The 24,589-nt window shown below is 41.6% G+C and overlaps 1 protein-coding gene across 1 annotated transcript in view; it reads right to left on the reverse strand.

The window, feature by feature from the left end:
- The window catches only part of TRIM2 (tripartite motif containing 2), a 97,259-nt gene that overhangs the window by 17,362 nt on the left and 55,308 nt on the right, over positions 1-24,589 (reverse strand). The window contains exons 4-8 of the mRNA XM_082837999.1: positions 18,403-18,554; positions 16,808-16,988; positions 15,280-16,003; positions 2,088-2,191; positions 1,678-1,845 (exon numbers count right to left, since the gene is read on the reverse strand). Coding sequence (XP_082694125.1) covers positions 1,678-1,845; positions 2,088-2,191; positions 15,280-16,003; positions 16,808-16,988; positions 18,403-18,554 — 1,329 coding nt within the window. The remainder of the gene's footprint in view (positions 1-1,677; positions 1,846-2,087; positions 2,192-15,279; positions 16,004-16,807; positions 16,989-18,402; positions 18,555-24,589) is intronic.

Genomic DNA, 24,589 nt, shown 5'->3' on the forward strand with positions numbered 1-24,589 from the left:
GGTACAAAAGCAGACATACGGATCAATGGAACAGAATAGAGAGCCCAGAAATAAACCCACACACCTACAGTCAATTAATCTTCAACAAAGGAGGCAAGAGTATAAAATGGGAAAAAGTCTCTTCAGCAAGTGGTGCTGGGAAAGTTGGACAGTCACAAGTAAATCAATGAAGTTAGAACACACCCTCACACCATACACAAAAATAAACTCAAAATGGCTTAAAGATTTAAATGTAAGACATGACACCATAAAACTCCTAGAAGAGAGCACAGGCAAAACATTCTCTGACATAAATCGTACCAATGTTTTCTTAGGTCAGTCTCCCAAGGCAATAGAAATAAAAACAGAAATAAACAAATGGGACCTAATCAAACTTACAAGCTGTTTGCAGAGCAAAGGAAACTATAAAAACAAAAACAAAACAAAACAAAACAAAACACAAAAAAACCCCAAAAAGACAACCTACAGAATGGGAGAAAATATCAATATTTGCAAATGATGTGACTGACAAGGGCTTAATCTCCAAAATATACAAACAACTCATACAACTCAACAACAAAAAAACAAACAACCCAACTGAAAAATGCACAGAAGAACTTAATAGACATTTCTCCAAAGAAGACATACACATGGCCAGTAGGCAAATGAAAAGATGCTCAACATCACTAATCATTAGAGAAATGCAAATCAAAACTGCAATGAGGTACCACCTCACACTGGTCAGAATGGTCATCATTTAAAAGTCTACAAATAACAAATGCTGGAGAGGGTGTGGAGAAATTGGAACCCTCCTACACTGTTGGTGGGAATGTAAATTGGTGCAGCCACTATGGAAAACAGTATGGAGGTTCCTCAGAAAACTAAAAATAGAACTACCATATGATCCTGCAATCCCACTCCTGGGCATATACCCGGACAAAACTATAATTCAAAAAGATACATGCACCCCTATGTTCATAGCAGCACTACTCACAATAGCCAAGACATGGAAACAAACTAAATGTCCATCGACAGATGAATGGATAAAGAAGATGTGGTACATATATACAATAAAATACTGCTCATCCATTAAAAAGAACAAAATAATGCCATCTGCAGCAACATGGATGTAACTAGAGATTATCATACTAAGTGAAGTAATTCAGAAAGAGAAAGACAAATACCATATGATATCACTTATATATGGAATCTGAAATATGCCACAAATGAACCTATCTATGAAACAGAAACAGACTCACAGACATAGAGAATAGACTTCCGGTTGCCAAGAAGGAGCAGGGGAGGGAGAGGGATGTACTGGGAGTTTGGAGTTAGCAGATGCAAACAATTACATTTAGAATGGATAAACAACAAGGTCTTACTGTATAGCACAAGGAACTATATCTAATCCCCTGGGATAAACTATAATGGAAAAGAATATTTTTTAAAATGTATAAAAGAAAGCAACTGAGCAAACTAATTGCTTTATAAAATGAAGCCACATTTAGGTTATACATGAGTAGATTTATGACAATGTCATTGTGACTCTCACTTCATTAAACTTAGATGTAACGAAGTCAAGACGTCTTTACATATGAAAAACTGAATATTTTATTGGATCTAGATCCAAAGAAAAAGACAATTTCATCTTGTATTTCCTGTCCCTTCTCTCGACTGGCCAGTTGTAGTTAATCTTACCTTAAACTTCCCATCTGATGAGAAGATGCTAACCCATTTATTATCATAATCTGCAATGATTATGTCCCCACTGGGATGCACAGCTACTCCTGTGGGCCGCTGCAGCTGCCCGGGAGAGCGTCCTCGTATGCCAAAACGACTTTTGAACTGTCCATCATTGGAAAATATCTGGAAAACAAATTACATTCATTGGAATGTGAACTAGCATAGAAATGAGTGGGAAAGACAGGCAAGAACATCTGTCATAAGTACTACAGGTCAGAACATGCAAACTCTGTTTGAAAAATAGCTTATATATACATCATAAGCTTCCCTTTCTTTCCTTGCATCTTAAGTCTTAAGTAGGAAACTATGCAGGTCTATCTATTTATCAGTGTAAGTGGTTAAAGCTATACAATTAGGGGCCATACCTGCACGCACTGGTTGTTACTGTCTGCAATTAATATCTTCCCATTTGTAGATGCTGCTACCCCTTGAAGATTTGTAAATTCCCCTTTATTTCTTCCTTTGGTTCCTGAAAATAAACGATAAAAGCACAGAAAATTAAACAATAGAGAGTTAGATTTCTCAGTTTCGGCAAGAGAACATTCAGTCTTCTATAGGTAGCCTGAGAATGCAATGTTTTTTTAAATTACACTTAAAGAAAAAGGGGAACCCCTCCCCTGACTTAATCCATATTCTACTAAACTTCTCTTCCAGACCAATTCTGTAAAGTCTTTGCAAAATCACCTTTCGAGGGGCAAATACCAATCTTCTCTTATTAAACTATAGCTGCATATTAACATGATTAAAATATATTTAGGTTTCACAAAGACACAATTATAAAAACTAATGTTACAATTAAGGACACTTTATAGGAGCGGGCCTTATTTGGGAGCTCTGCCAAAATCCCACCCTCTCACTCAGCAGCTCTTAGACACCTGGACACTTGACTTTCAGCACTTTTAACAAACTGTAAGGTCAGAGATGTTATAAAACTAGCAGGCTGATTTTCATACACTGGAGTGATTTATTTTCAAAGATTCAGTATCTCATAAGTTGTGTTTCTTTCCTGTAAAAGATATCCTGACCATGTTTTCTAGATTAAATAAATAAGAAAGGCAAAAGAAAATTAATTAATCCAAGTCATACTCTCATCCTTCTAGAGTTTCTTATGGAAGAGATGAAGCAGGTGAAAAAATAAAACTAAGGTGACTACAGTTAACAGATGTTTGTTTTTGTTTCAAATGAAGTGTTTATAACTCATTTTAATAAGACCATGCAAATATTAACAGAAGGAACTTTGCTCAGAAATGACCAGGAAGTGGGCTTCCCTGGTGGCGCAGTGGTTGAGAGTCCGCCTGCCGATGCAGGGGACACGAGTTCGTGCCCCGATCCGGGAAGATCCCACATGCCGCAGAGCGGCTGGGCCCGTGAGCCACGGCCGCTGAGCCTGCGCGTCCAGAGCCTGTGCTCCTCAACGGGAGAGGCCACAACAGCGAGAGGCCCGCGTACCGCAATTAAAAAAAAAAAAAAGAAAGAAAGAAATGATCAGGAAGGAGGTTTAAATTTTCATAGTTGGAGAGAGAGCGCTATGCCTCAGTTTTATCATTTCATTCATATTCAAAATAGCAACTTGATATTTGTTTTTAGACGTCAATGCAGGGCCTCAGGAAAGAGTAGAAAAGATATGCTGCCGATGGCCAATGTCAAGCCCGTGCTTAGCCTGCTTAGGAAACTGGTTTTTGCATTTAGGAAGTAAAACTGCGATATAATTAAACTCAGAACAAAATCAACAACAGAACTGCTGGGTGAAACATCTTATCACCTGGTTCTCACCAGACCCACAGGGTAGTTGCTTTATTGAGATCCTAGACCCTAACAAGATGACTCACCGCCTCTCTATCTCTTCCTAACATGAAACAAAACTCTGAGATCCAGATCCTCAAAAGAATGTCTTCTAGGTTGTAGGACAAACGATTCTACTTTATTTCAGATGTTTCAGCAGAGATGATCTTTGTACCTGATCTGCACAGAATCCCTATAGCATTCAAGTTCATGGGATCAGCTAACACTCTAAAAATGGTGCGTTGGCATCTGTTGGTGGGTGGCAGGGTAAGGGGTGGTTGGCCCCTGAAGGAGGTATGTGCCCACTTTGTATTAGCTTTTGGTCATTCCTTCTGATGTCTGAGTAACACCTGGTTAACAGGTATAGCAAAACCGAAGGACCAGGAAAAGAAATAATTCTTCTAAAATACTCAGTTTATAAATACTTTTTAAAAGGTAGTGGGGGCAAGGCCAGGGTCTCTCAAGAATAAAAACTTAAGTCATCAAAAACGATAAAGGGCTTCCCTGGTGGCGCAGTGGTTAAGAATCCACCTGCCAATGCAGGGGACATGGGTTCGAGCCCTGGTCCAGGAAGATCCCACATGTCGCGGAGTAACTAAGCCCGTGTGTCACAGCTGCTGAGCCTGTGCTCTAGAGCACGTGAGCCACAACTACTGAAGCCCGCGTGCCTAGAGCCCGTGCTCAGCAACAAGAGAAGCCACCACAGTGAGAAGCCCACATACCACAACGAAGAGCAGCCCCTGCTCACCGCAAATGGAAAAAGCCTGCACGCAGCAGCAAGACCCAACGCAGCCAAAACAAAACAAAAAAAAGGTTGATAAATAGAAGCATGGAAATTATTAGTGGGATGAAGAACTGAGGACCAAATAAAGAAACATAATAAAAAAAAGTCCTACCAGTGACACTGGAGAAGAATTGACTGTAAAGAAAAACCCAGGCTGTTCTAGATCCTGCTTTTGTAAAATTGGAAGTGCACCCATGGCTCAGAGGACATACAGGCAGGGGAAAGAAATACTGAAAACGGGGAGGGGAGTAAGAAGCACCTGCACAGAGTACATGAACATTGGTCTGCTGTCCTTAAACCTGCCTGCTGCCCTCTTCTGTTTAAACTTTGGTCCATCCTGCTAAGGACAAAGCCTATTCTATTCAGAGAAGGCTCTGCAGGCAGCAGCAGTTGAGTTTTGAAATGAAAGGAAAAATGGAGACACGTGCTTTAGTAGAAGTTCAGGGGTGCCTTAGCCAAAAAGATTTAATTGTCCTTTGGAAAAAATAGAGGTGATGCTGAAGGAAAATATATGAGCAAAAAATACTAGCACTTTTTTTTTCTCTGCAGAAATAAACACACATTTTTAAGTGTCAGTATAAATGGGAAAGAATTGTACTTGGGGGTATAATTTTAAAACTTGGGAAGACATTTAGTTGGACTCTATCAGTACCATTTGGACCAAGGAGAAGGAAGATTCTGCCCAGTTTGAAATGAATGTGAGGATGCTCAGTACCTGCCATGAGAGCAACACATCTACATTGCAGAGGACCACACTGCTGGCAGGAGGTTCTCCAACCCCCTCCAAGCTCCAGGCTGATGCGTTGGCCCCCCTGTTATTCTTGGTCTCAAGTTAACTAGAGCTTGAGTCTGCTGCCCCACATGTAAATAAAAAATCACAGGGTTGGAGGCACATCTGTTAGTCCCAGATTGCTTACATACTTTTGAAAGAGCTAGATGCAACAGGCATTGCCACTTAAATTTTATATTTGTTTTAAAAAATCTTTCTCTTTTAGCCACAGGGCTCGGTTTCCAAATAGCTGGGGTTGGCATTTTCGTAACAACACTTGATTCTTATGAGCATCTTTTGTCCTGTCAGAGCTATTGATCATCATTTTTCTTTTTTTTTACAAAAAACTCTATTTGCGTTTTTTTAAGTACAGCAGGAACATAGTGTTACTCCTAAGGATTAAAGGAAATCCACCAGCGTACTCTTGAGGGACAATTAATGCTGACTATTTCTACTAGCAATTAAACTAGAAAAATCTTAATGTTGAGTAATGTTGCAGAACTACAGCATAGTATCATTACACTGAAATGCCCGAAGTCCCAGTGTTTGTAAAGTGTCTTGCGACCAAAATAAAATAACAGAAATTGCAGAAGTTAGAAATAATTTGGGGTCATGCATCCCTCTGCAAAATATTTAGTAAATACTATTTAGTCTATAGAAAATTTCCCCACCCTCCACAAAGTATTCTAAATAATGAAAACTAGTTCTTTCATAACAAATATAAATGTAACATAAAACATATACAGTAGTTATAAAATCTTTTCCTGTCTACTCTGATGTAAAAGATTTCACTTGATGGTTAGATTTTGGCTAGTAAAATGAGTAATGTGAGTTTTAAAAGTAATTATAAACAATTTGACAACAATTCCATAAGATAATTACACTTGTTTTCCCCAGACTCCCCAGATTTTAAACTAGCCTATGAAGCACAGAGTGAATTTTCAAACCAACAGCTTCTTATCTGTGCTCCTGCCCTTGCCTCCAGGAAGATGACAGAGGTAAGGTAATAAGTTCCTGGATTGAAATAGGGGATCAATAACTGTAAATTTCCTCTCACCCCCACTCCAACTTAGTAAGAAAATTAATGCTAAATGAAACTAGATACTTAGAATGGGATAATGCAAGAGGATGAAATTGAGCCAAACATAGGGTCTAACACGGGATCTTTAACCAAGTACGTGTTAACGTATGTTTGCTGAATGAATGGGTCCCTAAATGAATTATTAATGACTGAGTAAATTACAACCCACATTACATCATGGGAAAAGGAAGTGTTCAGTAATATTTACAGCACTTTCATATACATTCTCTTGTGCACTCCCTATAACAATCCCCAAGAGTTAGCAGGATAAATATTATCATTCCATTTTATAGATGAGAAATTGAAGCTAGGCATATCACAAAGGTAGGGAAGAGACAGAGCAAAGAATAAAACCTGGTTCTCCCGACCCTTTATATATTTTTTAAATACACACATTGCTTCTAATTGGACCTTAGGATATCAGGTTTCTGAGGTGAGGATAATTACCCTTTGGGTTCACATGGATCATGCTTTCTCCATTAAATCTTTCAGAAAACTCCATTTTAACTGGTTCACTGTCTCCCTCACGAAACTATGAGCTCCCTGGGGGACGAGGCAACATCTGTCCTGTTCTCTGCTGCATCCTACAACACAGCGGAGTGCCTGACACTCATAACAGTGGCATCATTTTACATTTGAAATCCAAGAGGAGTTTCCAAGGATGAGATTCTCAAGGGGTGGGGACAGGGTACCTATAATGACCTCAGATGCCAAATTAGCATGCTCTCCCTTCCTTTTAGGCAGGGAAGGTGATGGTTTGCAGAGATGAGGCAGGGAAGAGGGGCATAAAATATCACACCTTCCTGTAAAGCCTCTGAACTCATGCTAAGTGATTTTACGCATCCATTTGATATGACAAGAGAGCACACTGAGCTAGAGTACAAATGAGCGGTTCATTCAACACATCCCAAGGATTCATTAAGGTATGGTGGATGAATTGCATAATTTGAAACAATTCATCTGTAATTCTTTCACTCCCTCCCACCTCTTCAGGCTTCCCCGTTGTTCAATGATTTTTTTAGTAGCTGACAAAACCAGCTCATGGCTTCTAGTCAGCAAACTCTTAACAGTGCAGAGAAAAATAATCCCCGCATTTCAAGGAATCAACACATGCTCTAAGCCACTTCCCTACACTCCTTTAGGACTGTTTTGCAATTCAATATTAGAGTAAGACAATAACTCATTCACAGTGGGCATGCATTATGTTTTCAGGTGTGGGAGATGTCATATATCTTAACTTTGGAAAACCACAGTAGTTAAAGGACATTTTAGATGAAGAGGAATCGTCGTGCAATTAAAAAGGCAGGGGCATCAGAGTTACAGGTGGCTTGGGTTCCTTCCTGGGCTCTCCTGAGCCTCCATTCCTTCAAAGCTAAGGATGATTATATGTTGTCCTGGTAATTTGGCTCTTGAGGGGCAAGGGCTGTAGGGCTGGGGGAGGAGTTCTGATTTGTAGCATTGGTCCGTTTCTATTGTGTAAATACTACCATCACGGCTGATTTCAACGAATTCAGTAAAGATGCAGATACAAAATTAACATACAAAGTTCAGTAGCGTTTCTATACACTAACAATGAATCTTCTGAAAAAGAAACAAAGATGTTGATCTCCCTGATAATAGCATCAAAAACAATAAAATACTTAAGAATAAATTTAACCAAGGAGTTTGTGAAAGATCTCTACTCTGAAAACTACAAGATATTGAAAGAAATTGAAAAAGACACAAATAAGTGTAAAGGTATTCTGTGTTCATGGACTGGAAGAATTAATATTGTTAAAATGTTAATACTACCAAAAGCCATCTATAGATTCAATGAAATTCCTATCAAGATTCCAATGGCAATCTTTACAGAAGTAGAAATAACATTCCTAAAATTTATATGAAACCACAAAAGACCCTGAACAGCCAAAGAAATTCTGAGAAAGAACAAAGCAGGGAGGCATCACACTCCCTGATTTCAAGCTATAATATAAGGCTATAGTAATCAAAACAGTATGGTACTGGCATAAAAACAGACCCATGGAACAGAATCAAGAGCCAAGAAAATTACCCAAATATATACAGTCAACTAATATTTTGACAAGGGAGCCAAGAATACTCAAGAGAGAAAAAACTTCGTGCTAGGATAATAGAATATTCACATAAAAGCACGAAACTGGGGGCTTCCCTGGTGGCGCAGTGGTTGAGAGTCCGCCTGCGGATGCAGGGGACACGGGTTCGTGTCCCGGTCCGGGAAGATCCCACATGCCGCGGAGCAGCTAGGCCCGTGAGCCATGGCCGCTGAGCTTGTGCGTCCGGAGCTTGTGCTCCGCAATGGGAGAGGCCACAACAGTGAGGGGCCCACGTACTGCAAAAAAAAAAAAAAAAAAAAGAACGAAACTGGACCCCTGTCTTACACTATTGACAAAAATTAACTTGAAATGGATTAAATATAAGACCTGAAACCAGGTCTAATTTCTTCCTGGAAGAAAACAGGAATAGAGTTCCCTGACTCAAGCTTTGGTAACGATTTTTTGGATATGACACCTAAAGCACAAGCAAGGAAAGCAAAAATAAACAAGTGAAACTATACCAAACTAAAACACTTCTGTCAATGAGCAAAAGAAACTATCAATAATGTGAAAAGGACTTCCCTGGTGGCGCAATGGTTAAGAATCCGCCTGGCAATGCAGGGGACATGGGTTCGATCCCTGGTCCAGGAAGATCCCACATGCCGTGGAGCAACTAAGCCCGTGCACCACAACTACTGAGCCCGCGCACTACAGCCCACGAGCCACAACCACTGAAGCCCACGCACCCCAGAGCCCACAAGCCACAGCTACTGAAGCCCATATGCCTAGATCCCGTGCTCCAAACAAGAGAAGCTACCGCAACGAGAAGCCTGCACACCGCAACAAAGAGTAGTCCCAGCTCACCGCAACTAGAGAAAGCCCGCGCACAGCAACGAAGACCCAATGCAGCCAAAAGTAAAATAAAATAAATTTATAAAAATAATGTGAAAAGACAACCTACAGGATGGGCAAAAATATTTGCACACCATATATCTGATAAGGGGTTAATATCTAAAATACATAATAAAGAACTCATACAATTCAGTAGCAGAAAACTAAATAACCCAATTAAAAAATGGGAAAAGGACCAGAATAGACACTTTTCCAAAGAAGATTCACCAAAGGCCACATGAAAAGATGCTCAACGTCACTAGTCATTAGGGAAATGCAAATTAAAAACACAACAAGATACCATCTCATGCCTGTGAGAATGGTCATCAACAAAAAGACAAGAGATAAAAAATGCTGGCATGGATGTGGACTGTTGGTCCTTGTGCACTGTTGGTGGGATGGTAAATTGGTACAGCCGCTATGGAAAACAGTATGAAGGACCTTTGAAAATTAAAAATAGAGCTACCATATGATCCAGCTATTTCACTTCTGGGTATTTTTGCATAGGAAACAAAAACCCTAAATCGAAAAGATACATGCACCCACATGTTCACAGAAGCACTATTTACAACAGCCAAGACATGGAAGCAACCTAAGTGTCCATCGATGGATGAATGCATAAAGAAGTTGTGGGCTGTGTGTGTGTGTGCGTGTATGAACATTATTCAACCATAAAAGGGAGAAAAATCCTACCGTTTGCAACAACATGGGTGGACCTTGAATGTATTATGCTAAGTGAAATAAGTCAGACAGAAAATGACAAATACTGTATGATCTCACTTATATGTGGAGTTTTAAAAAAAAACCAAACTCAGAAAAGAGATCAGACTTGGGGTTCAGAGGTGGAGGGTTGGAGAGGTGCAACTGGAGGTGAAGTAACTTCCCCAACTGCATGGGTAGGAAAGTGGCAGTGCTGGAGCTGGAACCCAAGGCTGTGTAGCCTCCGAGGCCACAGCTCACGCCCCTACATCACTCAAGTCAAACAGCTGGAAGTTCAATTTGGTCCTCAAGTCCTGCGCTCTCCCTCCTAAGCGTGTTATAAATCTGCCACGTCCTCTCTACTCCAGCGCATCACTCTTAGTTCTGGCACTTGTAACAGCTCACATGGACTACTGCAACAGGAAGCAGCTCCCTGCTTCCCGGGGCACACTGTCAGTAGATCCCCTATAATGTCCCCAGCCTCTTTAAAAAGCAGTGTCTCAGCAAGTCACTACATTACATTACACTGTTCAGTGCCTCCCCCTCACCCACATGGTTCTCAAACCTCAGCGTGCAGAAGCACCATGGAGCTGGTAGAATGCAGATTCCTGGTCCCTCTCCCAGAGATTCTGATTCTGTAAATGCAGTATGGAATTCAGGAATTCTCATTTTTACCAAGCACCCCAAGGAATTCAAGTGCTTTATGGGAAACACAGGTATACAGAACAAAGTCTCAGCTCCTTTGCAAGGAAACAGAACCTCTTCTCTGCTATCTTACTTCGTTTAACACTCCAGGTAATGGAATCATTTACAGTTCCTCGAAACTACTTAGTTTCTCATCTTCTTTCCCTTCATCTAAACCTCCCTTTTCCTCCTTTCATCTGACAGACTCTTTCTCTTTCAAGGCCAGCTTTGGTTTAGATATCATCTCTAGATCCTTCCTTAACTCCCTGCTGCTTGCCAGCCTCATCCCCCACCCCACCTCAGCCTCTGAAGGTACGCATACTGAAGGTACCACATTTGTCACACGCCTGTCCCCTTCCAGACTATGGCCTCCTCTAGGTCAGGGTCAGAATCTCACCCCTCCCTTTATACCAGGACCCAGCCACGTATGAGGCACATAGTAGGAGCTCAAACAGCAGGGGCCCATCTAACTACAGGGCTGGATAATCAGAGAGGAAGGTGAAAATGTGAGTCAAAATTACCCCTGGAAATCCTTTATATCGCACAGAAAGTGATGGTTCCCTTTCACAAATACACAAAATTAACACACGTTATTTAAGGTTGTTAAATGAATCCTGATACATGTTTTATGAAAACTATGTAGCTTACGACATGAAATCAGGGCCTCAAGAAGCTCAGTATGTGGGACCAGTTGAGGGAACAGCAGAACCCCAGTTGCCAGCTTATGTGTGTAGCTGGATTTGAATGAATTCTGACTTCAATACATGCAGAGGGGGAACTGTTCTAATCATGAATGCTCCAGTATCATGGAACAACCACCTAACAACCTGACTGTACAGTACAGACAAGCTTAGAGTCCTAAAACAAAGCTATAACTGTAAAAGAAAGTTGAACTCTTCTAATTATTTATATAAACTCTCCCCATATGTAGCCAACAGTATAGATTTTGAAAAGACAGGTTCTTAGAAGGTCAGTACTGTTTGTCTAATACTGCCTAGCACAGTCCTGTGCATGGGAATACATGTGATGATTGCCCTTGAGCTTGGTGCTTTGTTGCCTGGTCTGTGTGTCCCTGGGCTTCAAAACTGGAATCTGACAGTGGTGAGCAGGAAGTTAAATCATGCAGTAAGTCATGACTTGATTCGATTCAAATAGGCAAAGTACTTAGGCAAAGTGCTCTTGTGGGTTGGGGATTATAAATGATTAAAGATGTCATCTTTGACCTCAAGTAATGCGTAATACCATCAGGAAATAAGACCTCAGCAGAAATAATAATCCACCACAGTGGATTCTAAAATACAAGGTGAGACTTGAGGGAAGGATAGAATTGGGGAAAGAATTCATGGATGGAGGTACCCAGGTGTGAAAGCATAGAGGGTGTTCAAGGAGCTGTGGACTCCAACACTCACCTGTCCAGCTCCTCTCCCCAGTGCCCCCGCCACTTTCCACCCCTCCGACCTTTGTTCCCCCTGCATCTTCTCATGGATGTGTCCCCCCTAAAACATTAATCACGTTCACTCCTCTTCCCCTTGCCTTTGTCCTCCACACTGGTAGCTTGCCCAGGATGCCATTTCAACTTGGATAAGTTGTATTGGTCCTTCACGTCTGGTTTAAATTCCTTCTCCTAATCCATGCTATTAGTATTGTGGCCTCTCCCATTGCGGAGCACAGGCTCCGGACGTGCAGGCTCAGTGGCCATGGCTCACGGGCCTAGCCGCTCCACGGCATGTGGGATCTTCCCAGACTGGGGCACGAACCCGTGTCCCCTGCATCAGCAGGCAGGCTCTCAACCTCTGCGCCACCAGGGAAGCCCTGGAGTTAAGATCTTTAAAGGTGATTAACTTAAAATGAGGCCATTAGGGTGAGGTCCTAACCCAATATGACTGGTGTCTTTCTAAGAAGAGGAAGAAACACCAGGGGTGTGCGTGCACAGAGGGACAACCATGAGAGGACAAAACAGCCAGGAGGCGGCCGTCTCCAAGCCAAGAAGAGAGGCCTCCCAAGAAACCAACCTTGCCGCCACCTTGAGCTTGGACTTCCAGCCTCCAGAACTGTGAGAAAATAAATTTCTGTTGTTTAAATCAGCCAGTCTGTGGTATTTTGTTATGGCAGCTCCAGCATTAATAAACCTGGACCTAGTGCTGTATGCCAGGTACTGTTCTAAGCATTTTACAAATGCTTCAACATTTAAACACCTTCCCACCAGTGCCAGTGAATCACTACAGCTGCATTTCTCAATGGGTAGGAGGGGAGAAGAGTGTATCCCCTTCCCTGTAGGGTGGGAGCTGGGCATTCAGAATAAATATAGTTGGGGGAAAAACACCCTAAGAGATATATCTCTTTTCTCAGGTGAGAATCACAGGTGGAAGGGTGATGACTGATAATTATAACAATAGTAAAATGATTGCCACCATTAACTGAGCAGTTACTGTACATAGGCAAGTACCAGCCGTATTATAAGAATTCCTTCTCATTCCACCCCCCCAGCAACCTTAAGAATTAGGTAATATTTCATTCCCTTTATTTTACAGAGGAAGAAACCACGTTAAGAAGGGGCAAGCCAGTTGTCAGCCGGCAAGGAGAATCAGAATCAGATCCAAATCTGGGCCTTTGCGGACTGCCTGCACACTGCACCGACTGCCTGCACGCTCTGCACACTGCCTGGGAAGTGGACTGGGGTCCCGTGGCTGGGGGAGGGGAGACTCTAAATGCGAGACAGAATTTGTTCTTAATGCAGATCAATGGGGAGCAGCAAGGTCAATTGTTTTAGAAGAAAAGGCAGCAAGGAACACCTAACAGCCCTAATAGCATGTGCAAAAACAATCATTCTCTTTATTTAGCTCCTCCTACATGCCAGGCATGAAGCTTGGAACTGAGTCCTGAGATGCTGATATTTTTATCTTTTCTTTTTATGGACATGGAAACTGAAGGCCAGGGAAACTGAGAGACCTGGCCAAGGTTGAAATAAGTGGTAGAACCGGAGTGGCAGGCCTGGGAGGCTCCAATCCTGCGCCTGTCCTGGCCCACCCACTCTGCTTTGGCAGGTATCTCAATGGCTTCTGTACCCACACTGCGTAAATAGGCAGTGAATGCACGAGGGCCTCCATGCCCTGAGTGAAGAGTTTACTTACCATATCATGGTCTTTACCAAGATTCACCCTAAAGTATAATAAATAATATAGAATACTAAATAATAAAGAGAAATGAATAATAATGGAGTAGCTTTTGCCCAAGAATGCTCCAAGGAGCCTTATTTTCCCAAGATGTTCCATGGAAAAAATTCTATGGTCAGACAAGTTTGGAAGTGCTGCCTGTTATCCCTCCACTGCCTTTGAGACTGCCAGTGCGGCAGTAAAAAAACAAACAAAAAACTGTGCACATCAACAGATTCTAAAGGTACTACAGTAAAAAAAAAAAAAAAAAAAAATCTGATTCCTTCACTTAAGCTAAGCTTTCCCCAATCTTTCTGAACCACAGAATTGTTTTTCTACATGTGTCAGTGAACATACCTCACAGCCTCCTTTTAGATATACTGCATTGTAGGACTGAAGAAGCAGAAAGAGAAGCAGGCTGGAGCCACTTTTGGATATGGTAGCTAACATGCAGACTTTTTTCCTAAGAATGATCAAATTGTGGGGACCTCCCTGGCGGTCCAGTGGTTAAGACTCCATGCTTCCACTGCAGGGGGCATGGGTTCGATCCCTGATCAGGGAACTAAGATCCCACATGCCGTGTGGGACAGCCAAAAAATAAATAAATTTTAAAAAAGAATTATCAAATTGTTGGCTGTTTACGTTTAGTTTGCTTTCTACTGAGAAAATAAACAGCTTCAAAACATCTGATGCAATAAATCTGACAAGGGAAGGGCTATTTGCATCCCCAAATCTCGTGGCTCATCCTAAACCTTCTTGCTTCCGTTCCGCCCCAACCCCATTCCATTCTCCAGGTTTCCACCCACCCCTTCCTCTTCGGGGCTGCTCTCCAGCTCCAGGCAGGCGACTGGACATGACAACTTGCAATGCACCATGTCCCTCACCCCCCATCCTTACAATGAGGAAGCAGTGACAGGAAGGCATCAGACCCTCTGCCCACAGTTATAGCCCACGCTGGCAGATTCCAGAGAGATGCGTGAACTTATGTGGTAGAAGTATCCCTCTGCCTTGGGGTTAGGCAGGAGTACTCTAGACATTCCCACAGGGGGGCGGAGGGGAAGGTTGCCAACAGTTCCTTTAAAATGTCCAGATTATGTACACAGTGCTATATTTAAAATAGCACAGGGAACTCTACTCAGTATTAGGTAACAACCTAAATGGGAAAAGAAATTGAAAAACAATATATACATGTATATGTATAACTTTGCTGTACACTTGAAACTAACACAACATTGTTAATCACCTATGCTCCAATATAAAATAAAAAGTAAAAAAAATAAAACCTGCTACCAAAAAAAAAAGTCCAGATTATGAGTGCTGTGATTTTTCTAATTCTCTTTTTGCTTATTTTCAGTTTCTAATTTTCCATAATGAATGTGCAGCACTTGTGTGTTAAGGAGGAGGAGGTAGAGGGGGGAAGAACGGGAGAGAGGCGGGGGTGGGGGGGGAGGGAGAAGGAAGGAGGGAGGGATGAGGGAGAAGGAGGGGAAAATAAATCATAAAATCTCCGGAGAAGGAGACTGCATGAGCTCACCTAATAAAATACACGCGTATCCCGTCAGCCTTAGTTGTGACCTGCAAAGCTGCAATTTGCACCACTTTCCCAGTCACCCCTTAACCAAAGCAAAGCTCAGAATTCAGGTGCAGCGCCGCCTCCCCCTTACCCACGCGGAAGATCAGATCGTCTTCGATGGGATTCTCTTTTCGTTTCCCGGTGCTGTACATGCTAGCGGGTCTCTTCACAGCCTTCTGCTTCACATGGCCGCTCCCCGGGGACTTTACGCGCCTCTTCACGCCCTCAGTGGTGGGGGACACGTCCGCCGACCGGATCACCTTCAGCTTAAACGGGCTGCCGCGGATGTGCTGGTCGTAGAGCCGCAGGGACAGAGTGAAGTCGCCCTCTTTCTGTACTGTGTACAGGAACTCGTACGTGCCGTTCTTGTTGTCCAGGATCTCCCCGTCCGCCACGCTGCCGTCGGGCGTGCTCAGCTCCGCCGTGATGTAGGCGTTGCCCGTTTTGCACAGCTCGCCGTCTTTGTCCTTGGTTGTTATGGTAACGGACATGGGCTGCCCGATAATGGTCTGCCGCAGCCCCTCGCCCGTGGCCACCGTCTCGGAGGCGACGGCGTTGGTGGTTAAAATCGTCCCGAGGTTGTGGATGGACTTCTTGAGCCCCTCGGTCTCCACGATGAAGTCCAGCTGGTCGTTTTCTCGCGGGTGCAGCGGAAAATCCTGGTCCGCCAGTTCGTTCAGCTTCTCGCTCATCTGCTTCTTCACAAGCAGCACCTCCGTCTCCGTGCCATGGTTGAGGGCCTGCGCCGTGAAGCTGCTGCAGCTCTTGATACTCTCCTGCCCCTCAAGCAGAGTATCCAGCTGCGACTGGAGGACCTGCGGGGAAACCAAGCCGGGTGAGCTCTTCCCAGGGCGCCCGGGCCCGCACCTGCCCGCGCTCTTGGCGCCCGGCAGGGGGTGTTCGGTTTAACCCAGGGAACCTCGTTCTCACGCTGAATCCTAAATCGCCTTACCAGTCCCTTCGCTTTCCCTTCCTCCTCGCCTGTCTCTCCCACACACATATTTATGGGGTCATGTGTCTTGGATAGGCGCAAGCAGAAACGTCACCGACAGCTTGGCAACCAGATTGCTACGCCTGACATCTGAAATTTTATTCATTATTCAGTATCTTTGTCTAGTGTCCAAAGCTGCCCTGTCACCACCTAAAGGAAAAGAAACCAGACAAACGAAAACTCCACACCTGAATATCGGAAGCTTTCATCCCTGGTTTTGAGATGGGATGTGCAGAGTTAAACAAAGGCTGAAAGGGTTCACTCTGAAGTTGACTAACAGGTTGGTGTGGGTGAGAGAGCAATTAAGAGACGATTAGACATTATAATTAAGGAAGGAAAACAATCCAGTTTAACCCTAAATCCTGAAAGCATTACTTTATATTCAACTTTGCCTTGTGTCAAGTTATCAAGTGGTACTTAAGGCCACAGAATCATAGTTCTGCTGAAAACAGGAAGGAAGAAATAGCTGGATAAGCCACTAAATAAAAACTACTGTTTACTGAACAACAGTGACACTTAACCCATTTGAGTCCCCTTTACCGCTGGTAGAACACAGTAAGCTAGCGCCAGGGAGGCCCCCGATAGTGCACCTCTCACGGGATGTCTGTAGGAAAGGGTGGAGTCTTACTTTGTGTTTGAGACCATAGTTGACTTCCAGCTCCATAAGCAGCACGCTCTTGCGCACATTTAAAGTCTTCTGGAGTTCATCAAAGGTAGAATGGATGTCATCCACAATGCTGGCCTTTTGGTCGGTTAACTGATGGATGATTTCTGAGATGAACTGAAGAGCAGAATCTATTTCTGGGAGCCTGGAAGACAGTTATCAGAGGTCGTTATTATAATAAGATCCACACGGAAATAGTAAAAAAAAAAAAAAAAAAATCTATCCAAACACTATATTTTGTCAAGAAACATCTTCTGTGCCTTTCATCATCTTTAAAAAGTAATAACTGAAGAACAGAGTGAATAAGACATGACATAATTACTGCCTTTGAGAGAAGAGATTTTGAGGGTCCACATCTATTTCAATCTACCTCAATCATTTAATTTTAAAAATTGATGGTACAAAGCCTCGAAGCTCTCAGAACCCCGTGGCTTTTTCTCACACTCTAAATCAGCTGTTCTCTACAATGGATAAACAACAAGGTCCTACTGTAGAGCACAGAGAATTATATTCAATATCCTGTGATAAACCACAATGGAAAGGAATTTTTAAAAAAAGAATGTATATATATATATATATATATGTATAACTGAATCACTTTGCTGTACAGCAGTAATTAACACAATATTGTGAATTAACTATACTTCAATAAAAATATAAGAAGAAAAAGAAAAAAATAAATCAGGCTTTCTCTAACTTGACATATTGATATTTTGGGCCAGATAATTCTTTGTTGCAGGCGGCTGTCCTGTGAATTGTAGGATGTTTAACAGCATCCTTTCCTCTACCCCTCCCACACACACAGCTGTGACACCAGATTGTCTCCAGGCATTGCCAAATGTCCCTTGGGGGGTATCATCGCCCTTGGTTGAGGACCACTGGTCTAAATATATAGCTGTATCTTTTTACCCAATCACATGAAAAACTTATCCAAACTCAGAGTTTCCTGGGAATTTCTTGCAAGTTTCCAAGTTCTTTTAATTAGTATAGAATAGCCACACTTTTCTCACTTCAACTTTTGGTAAAGATATTTATTTTCATTTTGCTGTTTGTTTCCTCTCTTTGGTCCTTCTCATGCACCACACAGCTACTCTGTTTCTTCATTTCCATGCCAAATAAAGAGCCTGGAAGCAGGGAAGGAGAAGGCAAATTGAGCACTTGCTGCTCAGGACCATTTTGCTGGGCTCAGATAGAGATGAGCCAGTCACAGTCGGCACAGTGGCTTCTAAGTGTGTCAAGAACAGTAGCTAAGAAAGGCTCTTCAGACAGCCTGGTTTCAGGCACAAATTTCAGAGATCTCCTGAGAGTGTATTTTCCTCGAGTATATTTTGTTCATTTAATCATACTAAGGTACTAAAAGGAAAACCACCACTCATAACAAAAGGGGGTTGGAATTTTACCAAGGGGCAGGGGATGACCCTCGTCACTCACTAGTTTATGACTACAGCCCTATGATCAAAGGACAGTTTATTTAGGTGACATGAATCTTCCATCCCACTGGGACACGAGACCCTGAGGCCACAGGCGGCCCGTCAGGAGCCAAGCAGAGGTATGCACACCTTTTGTTGACAGCGTCCAGCTGGACCTGGAGTGAGGCCTTGTGCTGCTCCACCACGTCCTTGAGGGGGACTGTGGGGTGTTCCGCGTGCTCCCCCTCCGTGCACTCCCGACACATGGCAGTCTCGCAGGACTGGCAGTAAAAGTCCATCACCTGCGGGTGACACAAGAGCAATTCCAGGTTTGGTGCCATGACTGAGTGCTGACCACGCACTAAGCCTTCACTTGCACTCTCTCAGTTAATTCTCACAGCCTCCCCAGGATGTGGGCAGTATTATATCCAGTTTCACAGGAGAAAAGGAAAGATAAACGTTTATGTTCCAGGTCTCGAACAGAGGTGGATCGGACTCCAAAGCTGTTGCTATGGCCACAAAGCCAGCTTTTCTTGGCCACTCCCCTAAGACATAACAGTATAGGGCTTTGGTACTCAAACTTTTTGGTCTCAGGACCCCTTTCCACTCTTTATACATGATTGAGGATTCCAAATGCTTTGTGTTTATATGAGTTATATCTATAGCTATTTATTAGGTTAAAAATGGAAACTGAGAAACATTCAAAATATTGATTAATTTATCAAAAGCAAAAATAAATGTTAACAATAATATATGAAAAGTATATTTTGCAAAACAAAAATTTTGTGAGGAGAATGGCATTGCTTTTCATATTTGTAAATCTCTTCAGTGTCTGGCTTCATAGAAGACAGCTGGATTCTCATATCTGCTTCTGCATTCAATCTGTTTTGCTAGCACATATAGTAGAGTCTCTGGAAAATGCCACTGAATACTCTTGAGAGGTTGAGAGTAAAAAAGGTAAATAGGGCTTCCCTGGTGGCGCAGTCGTTGAGAGTCTGCCTGCCGATGTAGGGGATGTGGGTTCGTGCCCCGGTCCGGGAAGATCCCACATGCCACGGAGCGGCTGGGCCCATGAGCCATGGCCACTGAGCCTGTGCGTCCAGAGCCTGTGCGTCCGGAGCCTGTGCTCCACAACGGGAGAGGCCACAACAGTAAGAGGCCCGCGCAAAAAAAAAAAAAAAAAAAAAGGTAAATAATGTTTTAGTATTATCATAAATATAGTTTTGACCTTGTGGGTCCCCTGAAAGGGTCTGGAGACCCATGAGAGTTCCTGGATTGCACCTTGAGAACGGCTACTCTTTGGATAAGAGATGAGCTGGATGCAACAGTTTGCATCCTGGCTCCACCACTTACGTGACCTCACCATGTCTCAATTTTCACTTTGGCAAATGGAGACAGTCATGTAACGTACTAATCTACTTCACAGGGCTGCTATGAGGATTTGGTAGATTAATATGCACAAAGAACTCAGATGATGCCTGGCATTGGCACGTAGTAAGTTCTTAATAAGTAGTAGCAGTGATGATGGCGCTGATGATATCATTTGCTTACCTGAAAATAAAACCACCTTACCCTGACTGTGGTGAACTCTCAGTATCAATATAACATAAAGCCTGAAGGTTAGTTTCCTTGTGAAGGCATTCCCCTTATTCTCTCATCTGGAAATAACTTCTTCCAATATTGAATTCCCAAAGCACTTGGGGCGGGGGGAATCTTTTTCTTGAAGTACAACACACATACAGAAAATGGCATAAATCCTAACACAGATTGATGGATTTTCATAAAGTGAATGCACCCACTAAAGCAATTTTATTCATACCCCTTTTATGAAATATTTATAAGATTTTAAGTTACTGAGCACTGAAACTCTCTCACCCAGAGCCTAGATAATTCCCTGCACATAGTACATCTATAATAACATTGCTGAATGTGTGAACTCTATGCTGTTTATAAGAGACTCACATTAGGTTGAAAGTAAAAAGATGGAAAAAGATATTCCATGCAAAGAGTAACCAAAAGAGAGCTGGAGTAGCTATTCTAATATTAGACAAAACAGGCTTTAAGACAAAAGTTGTTATAACAGACAGACAAGGACATTATCAACTATACTTCAATTAAAAAAAGGACATTATATAATAATAAAATGGTAAAGCCATCATTTATTAATACATATGCAACCAACAACAGAGTCCCACTATATATGAAGCAAAAACTGACAGAATTGAAGGGAGAAATGGAGAGTTCAATAATAATAGTTGGAGATTTCAATATTCCACTTTCAATAATGATATAACGATTAGACAGAAGATCAGTAAAGAAATAGAGAACTTGAACAACATTATAAACCAACCAGGCCTAACACACACATGTGGAACACTCTGTTCAATAACAGAAGACACATTTTTGTCAAGTACACACGCAACATCTTCCAGAAGAAACCATACATTAGGTCACAAAAGTCTCAATAAATTTAAAAAGACTGAAGTCATATAAAGTATCTTCTCTGGCTACAGTAGAATGAAATTAGAAATCAATAACATAAGGAAATCTGGAAAATTAACAAATATGTGGAAATTAAATAACACAAACATAATGAGTCAAAGAAGAAATTACAAAGGAAAGTACAAAATACTTTGTTTTGTTTTGTTTTGTTTTTGCGTTACGTGGGCCTCTCACTGTTGTGGCCTCTCCTGCTGTGGAGCACAGGCTCCGGATGCAAGGCTCCGGACGCACAGGCTCAGCGGCCATGGCTCACGGGCCCAGCCGCTCTGCGGCATGTGGGATCTTCCCGGACCAGGGCATGAACCCGTGTCCCCTGCATCGGCAGGCGGACTCTCAACCACTGCGCCACCAGGGAATCCCCAAAATATTTTGAGATGAATAGAAACACAACATATCAAAACTTATGACAGTGCTCAGAGCAAAATTTATAGCTGTAAATGTCTACATTAAAAAGAAGATCTCAAATCAATAACCTAGGCTTCCACCTTAGAGAACTAGAAAAAGAGGAACAAATTAAACCCAAAGCAAGCGGAAGAAAGGAAATAAAGATTAGTGTGGAGATCAATAAAATGGAGAATAGAAAAACAATAGAGAGAATCACTGAGCCAAAAGTTGGTTCTTTGTAAGAGTCAACAAAATTGACAAACAGAATACTATGGACTGTTGTATGTCAATAAATCAAATAACCTAGATAAAATGGATAAATTCCTAGAAACACACAAACTACCAAAACTAACTCAGAGAAGAAATAGAACATATGAATAGACCTACAATAAGTAAAGAGATCAATCAATATTCAAAATACCTCCAACAAAGAAAAGTCCAGGGCGAGATGGCTTCACTGGTGAATTCTACCAAACATTTCAAGAAGAATTAACACCAATCCCCAAACTCTTCAAAATTAGAAGAGAAGGGAACATTTCCTAATTCATTAGGCCAGTAATATACTGACACCAAAGTCAAAGACATCACACAAGAAAAGAAAATTAAAGACTAATAATCCCTATGAATATAGGTGCAAAAATCCTTAACAAAATACTAGTAAACTGAACCCAGCTGCATATTAAAAAGATTAAACACCATGACCACGTGGGATTTATTCCAGGAATGCAAGCGTAGTCCACATACAATAATCAATATATGTAATACACCACGCTAATAAGATGAAGGGGAAGAATCCCACATGATCAGATCAGTAAATACAGAAATAGGATTTGACAATACCCAACACCCTTTCATGATAAAAAACAAAACAAAAAAACACATCAAATTAGAAATAGAAGGAAAATTCCTCAACTTGAAAAACGGCATCTGCAAAAACCCCACAGCTTATTTAATGGTGACTCCCTCCTAAGATCAGGAATATGACAAGGATGTCCACTTTTGCCACTTCTATTCAACAATGTTCTGGAAGTTTTAGCCAGAGCATATAGGCAAGAAAAATAAAATGCATCCAAACTGGAAAAGAAGAAGTAAGAATTTCTCTATTCAGAGATGACTTATATATGGAAAATCCCAAAGAATGTACACATGTGCACGTGCGCACACACACACACTATCAGAACTAACAAATGAATTCAGCAAAGCTTTAGGATACAATATCAACAAACAAAAATCAGTTGTATTTCTATACACTAGCAATGAACAATCCAAAAATGAAATTAAGAAAATTCCATTTATAATAGCATCCAAAAGAATATAAAATACTTAAAGAATAAATTTAACAGAGAAGGGCTTCCCTGGTGGCGTAGTGGTTGGGAGTCCGCCTGCCGATGCAGGGGACACGGGTTCGTGCCCCGGTCTGGGAGGATCCCACATGTCGCGGAGCTGCTGGGGCCCGTGAGCCGTGGCTGCTGAGCCTGCGCGTCTGGAGCCTGTGCTCCGCAATGGGAGAGGCCATGGCAGTGAGAGGCCCATGTACCACAAAAAAAAAAAAAAAAAAAAAAAATTAACAGAGAAGGTACAAGACTCATACACTGAAAGCTACAAAATATTGTTGAAAGAAATTAAAGAATACCTAAATAATGGAAATACATGGAAAGATATCCCATGCTCATGTACTGGAAGACTTAATATTGTTAAGAGGGCAATATTCCCAAATTGATCTACAGATTCAATGAAATATCTATCAAAACTCCAACTTCTTTTTTCACAGAAGTGAACAAGCTGTTCCTAAAATTTATATAAAATTACACTGGTACCCTGAATAGCCAAAACAACTTTCAAAAGAAGAACAAAATTGGAAGCCTCACACTTCCCTATTTCAAAACTTACTACCAAGCTAGAGTAATAAAAATTGTGCGTTACCAGTATAAGGATAGGCATATAGATCAATAGAATAGAACTGAGAGTCCAGAAATAAAACCATACATTTATCGTCAACTGATTCTTGAAAAGTGTGCCAGGACCACTCAATGGGGGAAAAGAGTCTTTTCCACAAGGGACGTCAAGACCACTGGATATCTATGTGTAAAAGAATGAAGTTGAAACCTTACCTCACTCCATATACAAAAATTAACTGAAAATAGATTAACAACCTAAATGTAAGAGCTAAAACTATAAAAATCCTAGAAAAAAACAAAGGGTTAAATTTTCATGACCTTGGACTTGGCAATAGATTCCTAGATATGATGCCAAAAACACAAGCAAAAAAAGAAAAAGTAGATAAATTGGACTTCATCAAATTAAAAACTTGTCTATCAAAGGGCAGTACCAGGAAAGTAAAAAGAATGGGAAAAATATTTCCTAGTTATATATCCGACAACGATGTAGTATCCAGAACATACAAAGAACCCCTGCAACTCAAGAACCCAATTCAAAAATTGTCAAAGGAATTAAATAGACATTTCTTCAAAAAGGGTAAACAAATGGCCAATTTTCACAGGAAAATACTCTAACATCATTAGTCACTAGGAAAATGCAAATCAAAACCGCAGTGAGACACCACTTCACACCAGCTTGGAGGGCTAGACTCAAAAAATCAGATAACAAGTGTTGGTGAGAATGTGAAAAAATCAGAACTCTCATACTTTGCTGGTGGGAATGTAAAATGGTGTAATTCTACGAAAACAGTTGGCGGTTCCTCAAAGGTTAAACATTACCATATGACCCAGCAATTCCACTCTCCTAGGTATCTACCCAAGAGAACTGAAAACGTATGTCCACACAAAAACTGTACATGAATGTTCATAGCAGCATTATTTATAATAGCCCAAAAGTGGAAACAACCCAAATATCCATCAACTCATGAATGGATAAACAAATTATGGTATAATATTTAGCCATACAAGAGGAATGAAGTTCTGATATACACTGCAATATAGATGAACCTTGAAAATATTATGCTAAGTGATAGAAGCCAGACTCTAAAGGCCACATATTGTAGAATTCCATTTATATCAAATGTCCACAATGGACAAATCCTTAGAAACAGAAAGCAGGCTGGTGGGTGCCAGGGGTTGGGGTGTCGGGGAGGGGATGAGGAATGGCTGCTTAACACGTATGGAGTTTCTTTGGGGGATAATGAAAAACTTCTGGAATTAGGTAGTGGTGATGTTTGGACAACCTTTTAAATATGCTAAAAGCCATTGAATTGTACACTTTAAAGGGGTTAAAATGTTGAGTTTTACGTTAAGTGATTTTAACCTCCATTTTAAGAAACTGATTGCATCTTTGAAGAGATAGCAACAGACCTGGGTAGTTGTCCCTGGTTCTGTATCTTGCATGTTTCTTGGGAAGTAAAGGCCCTGAAATCATTTTGAAGCGTCTACAACTAGTCATTCTCTAATGCTTGTGCTCAGGTTCTGACAGCTTTGACTCAAGCTGAGACTTCATT

Source organism: Leucopleurus acutus, assembly GCF_964270905.1.
Source record: "Leucopleurus acutus genome assembly, chromosome: 4".
NCBI lineage: Eukaryota > Metazoa > Chordata > Mammalia > Artiodactyla > Delphinidae > Leucopleurus > Leucopleurus acutus.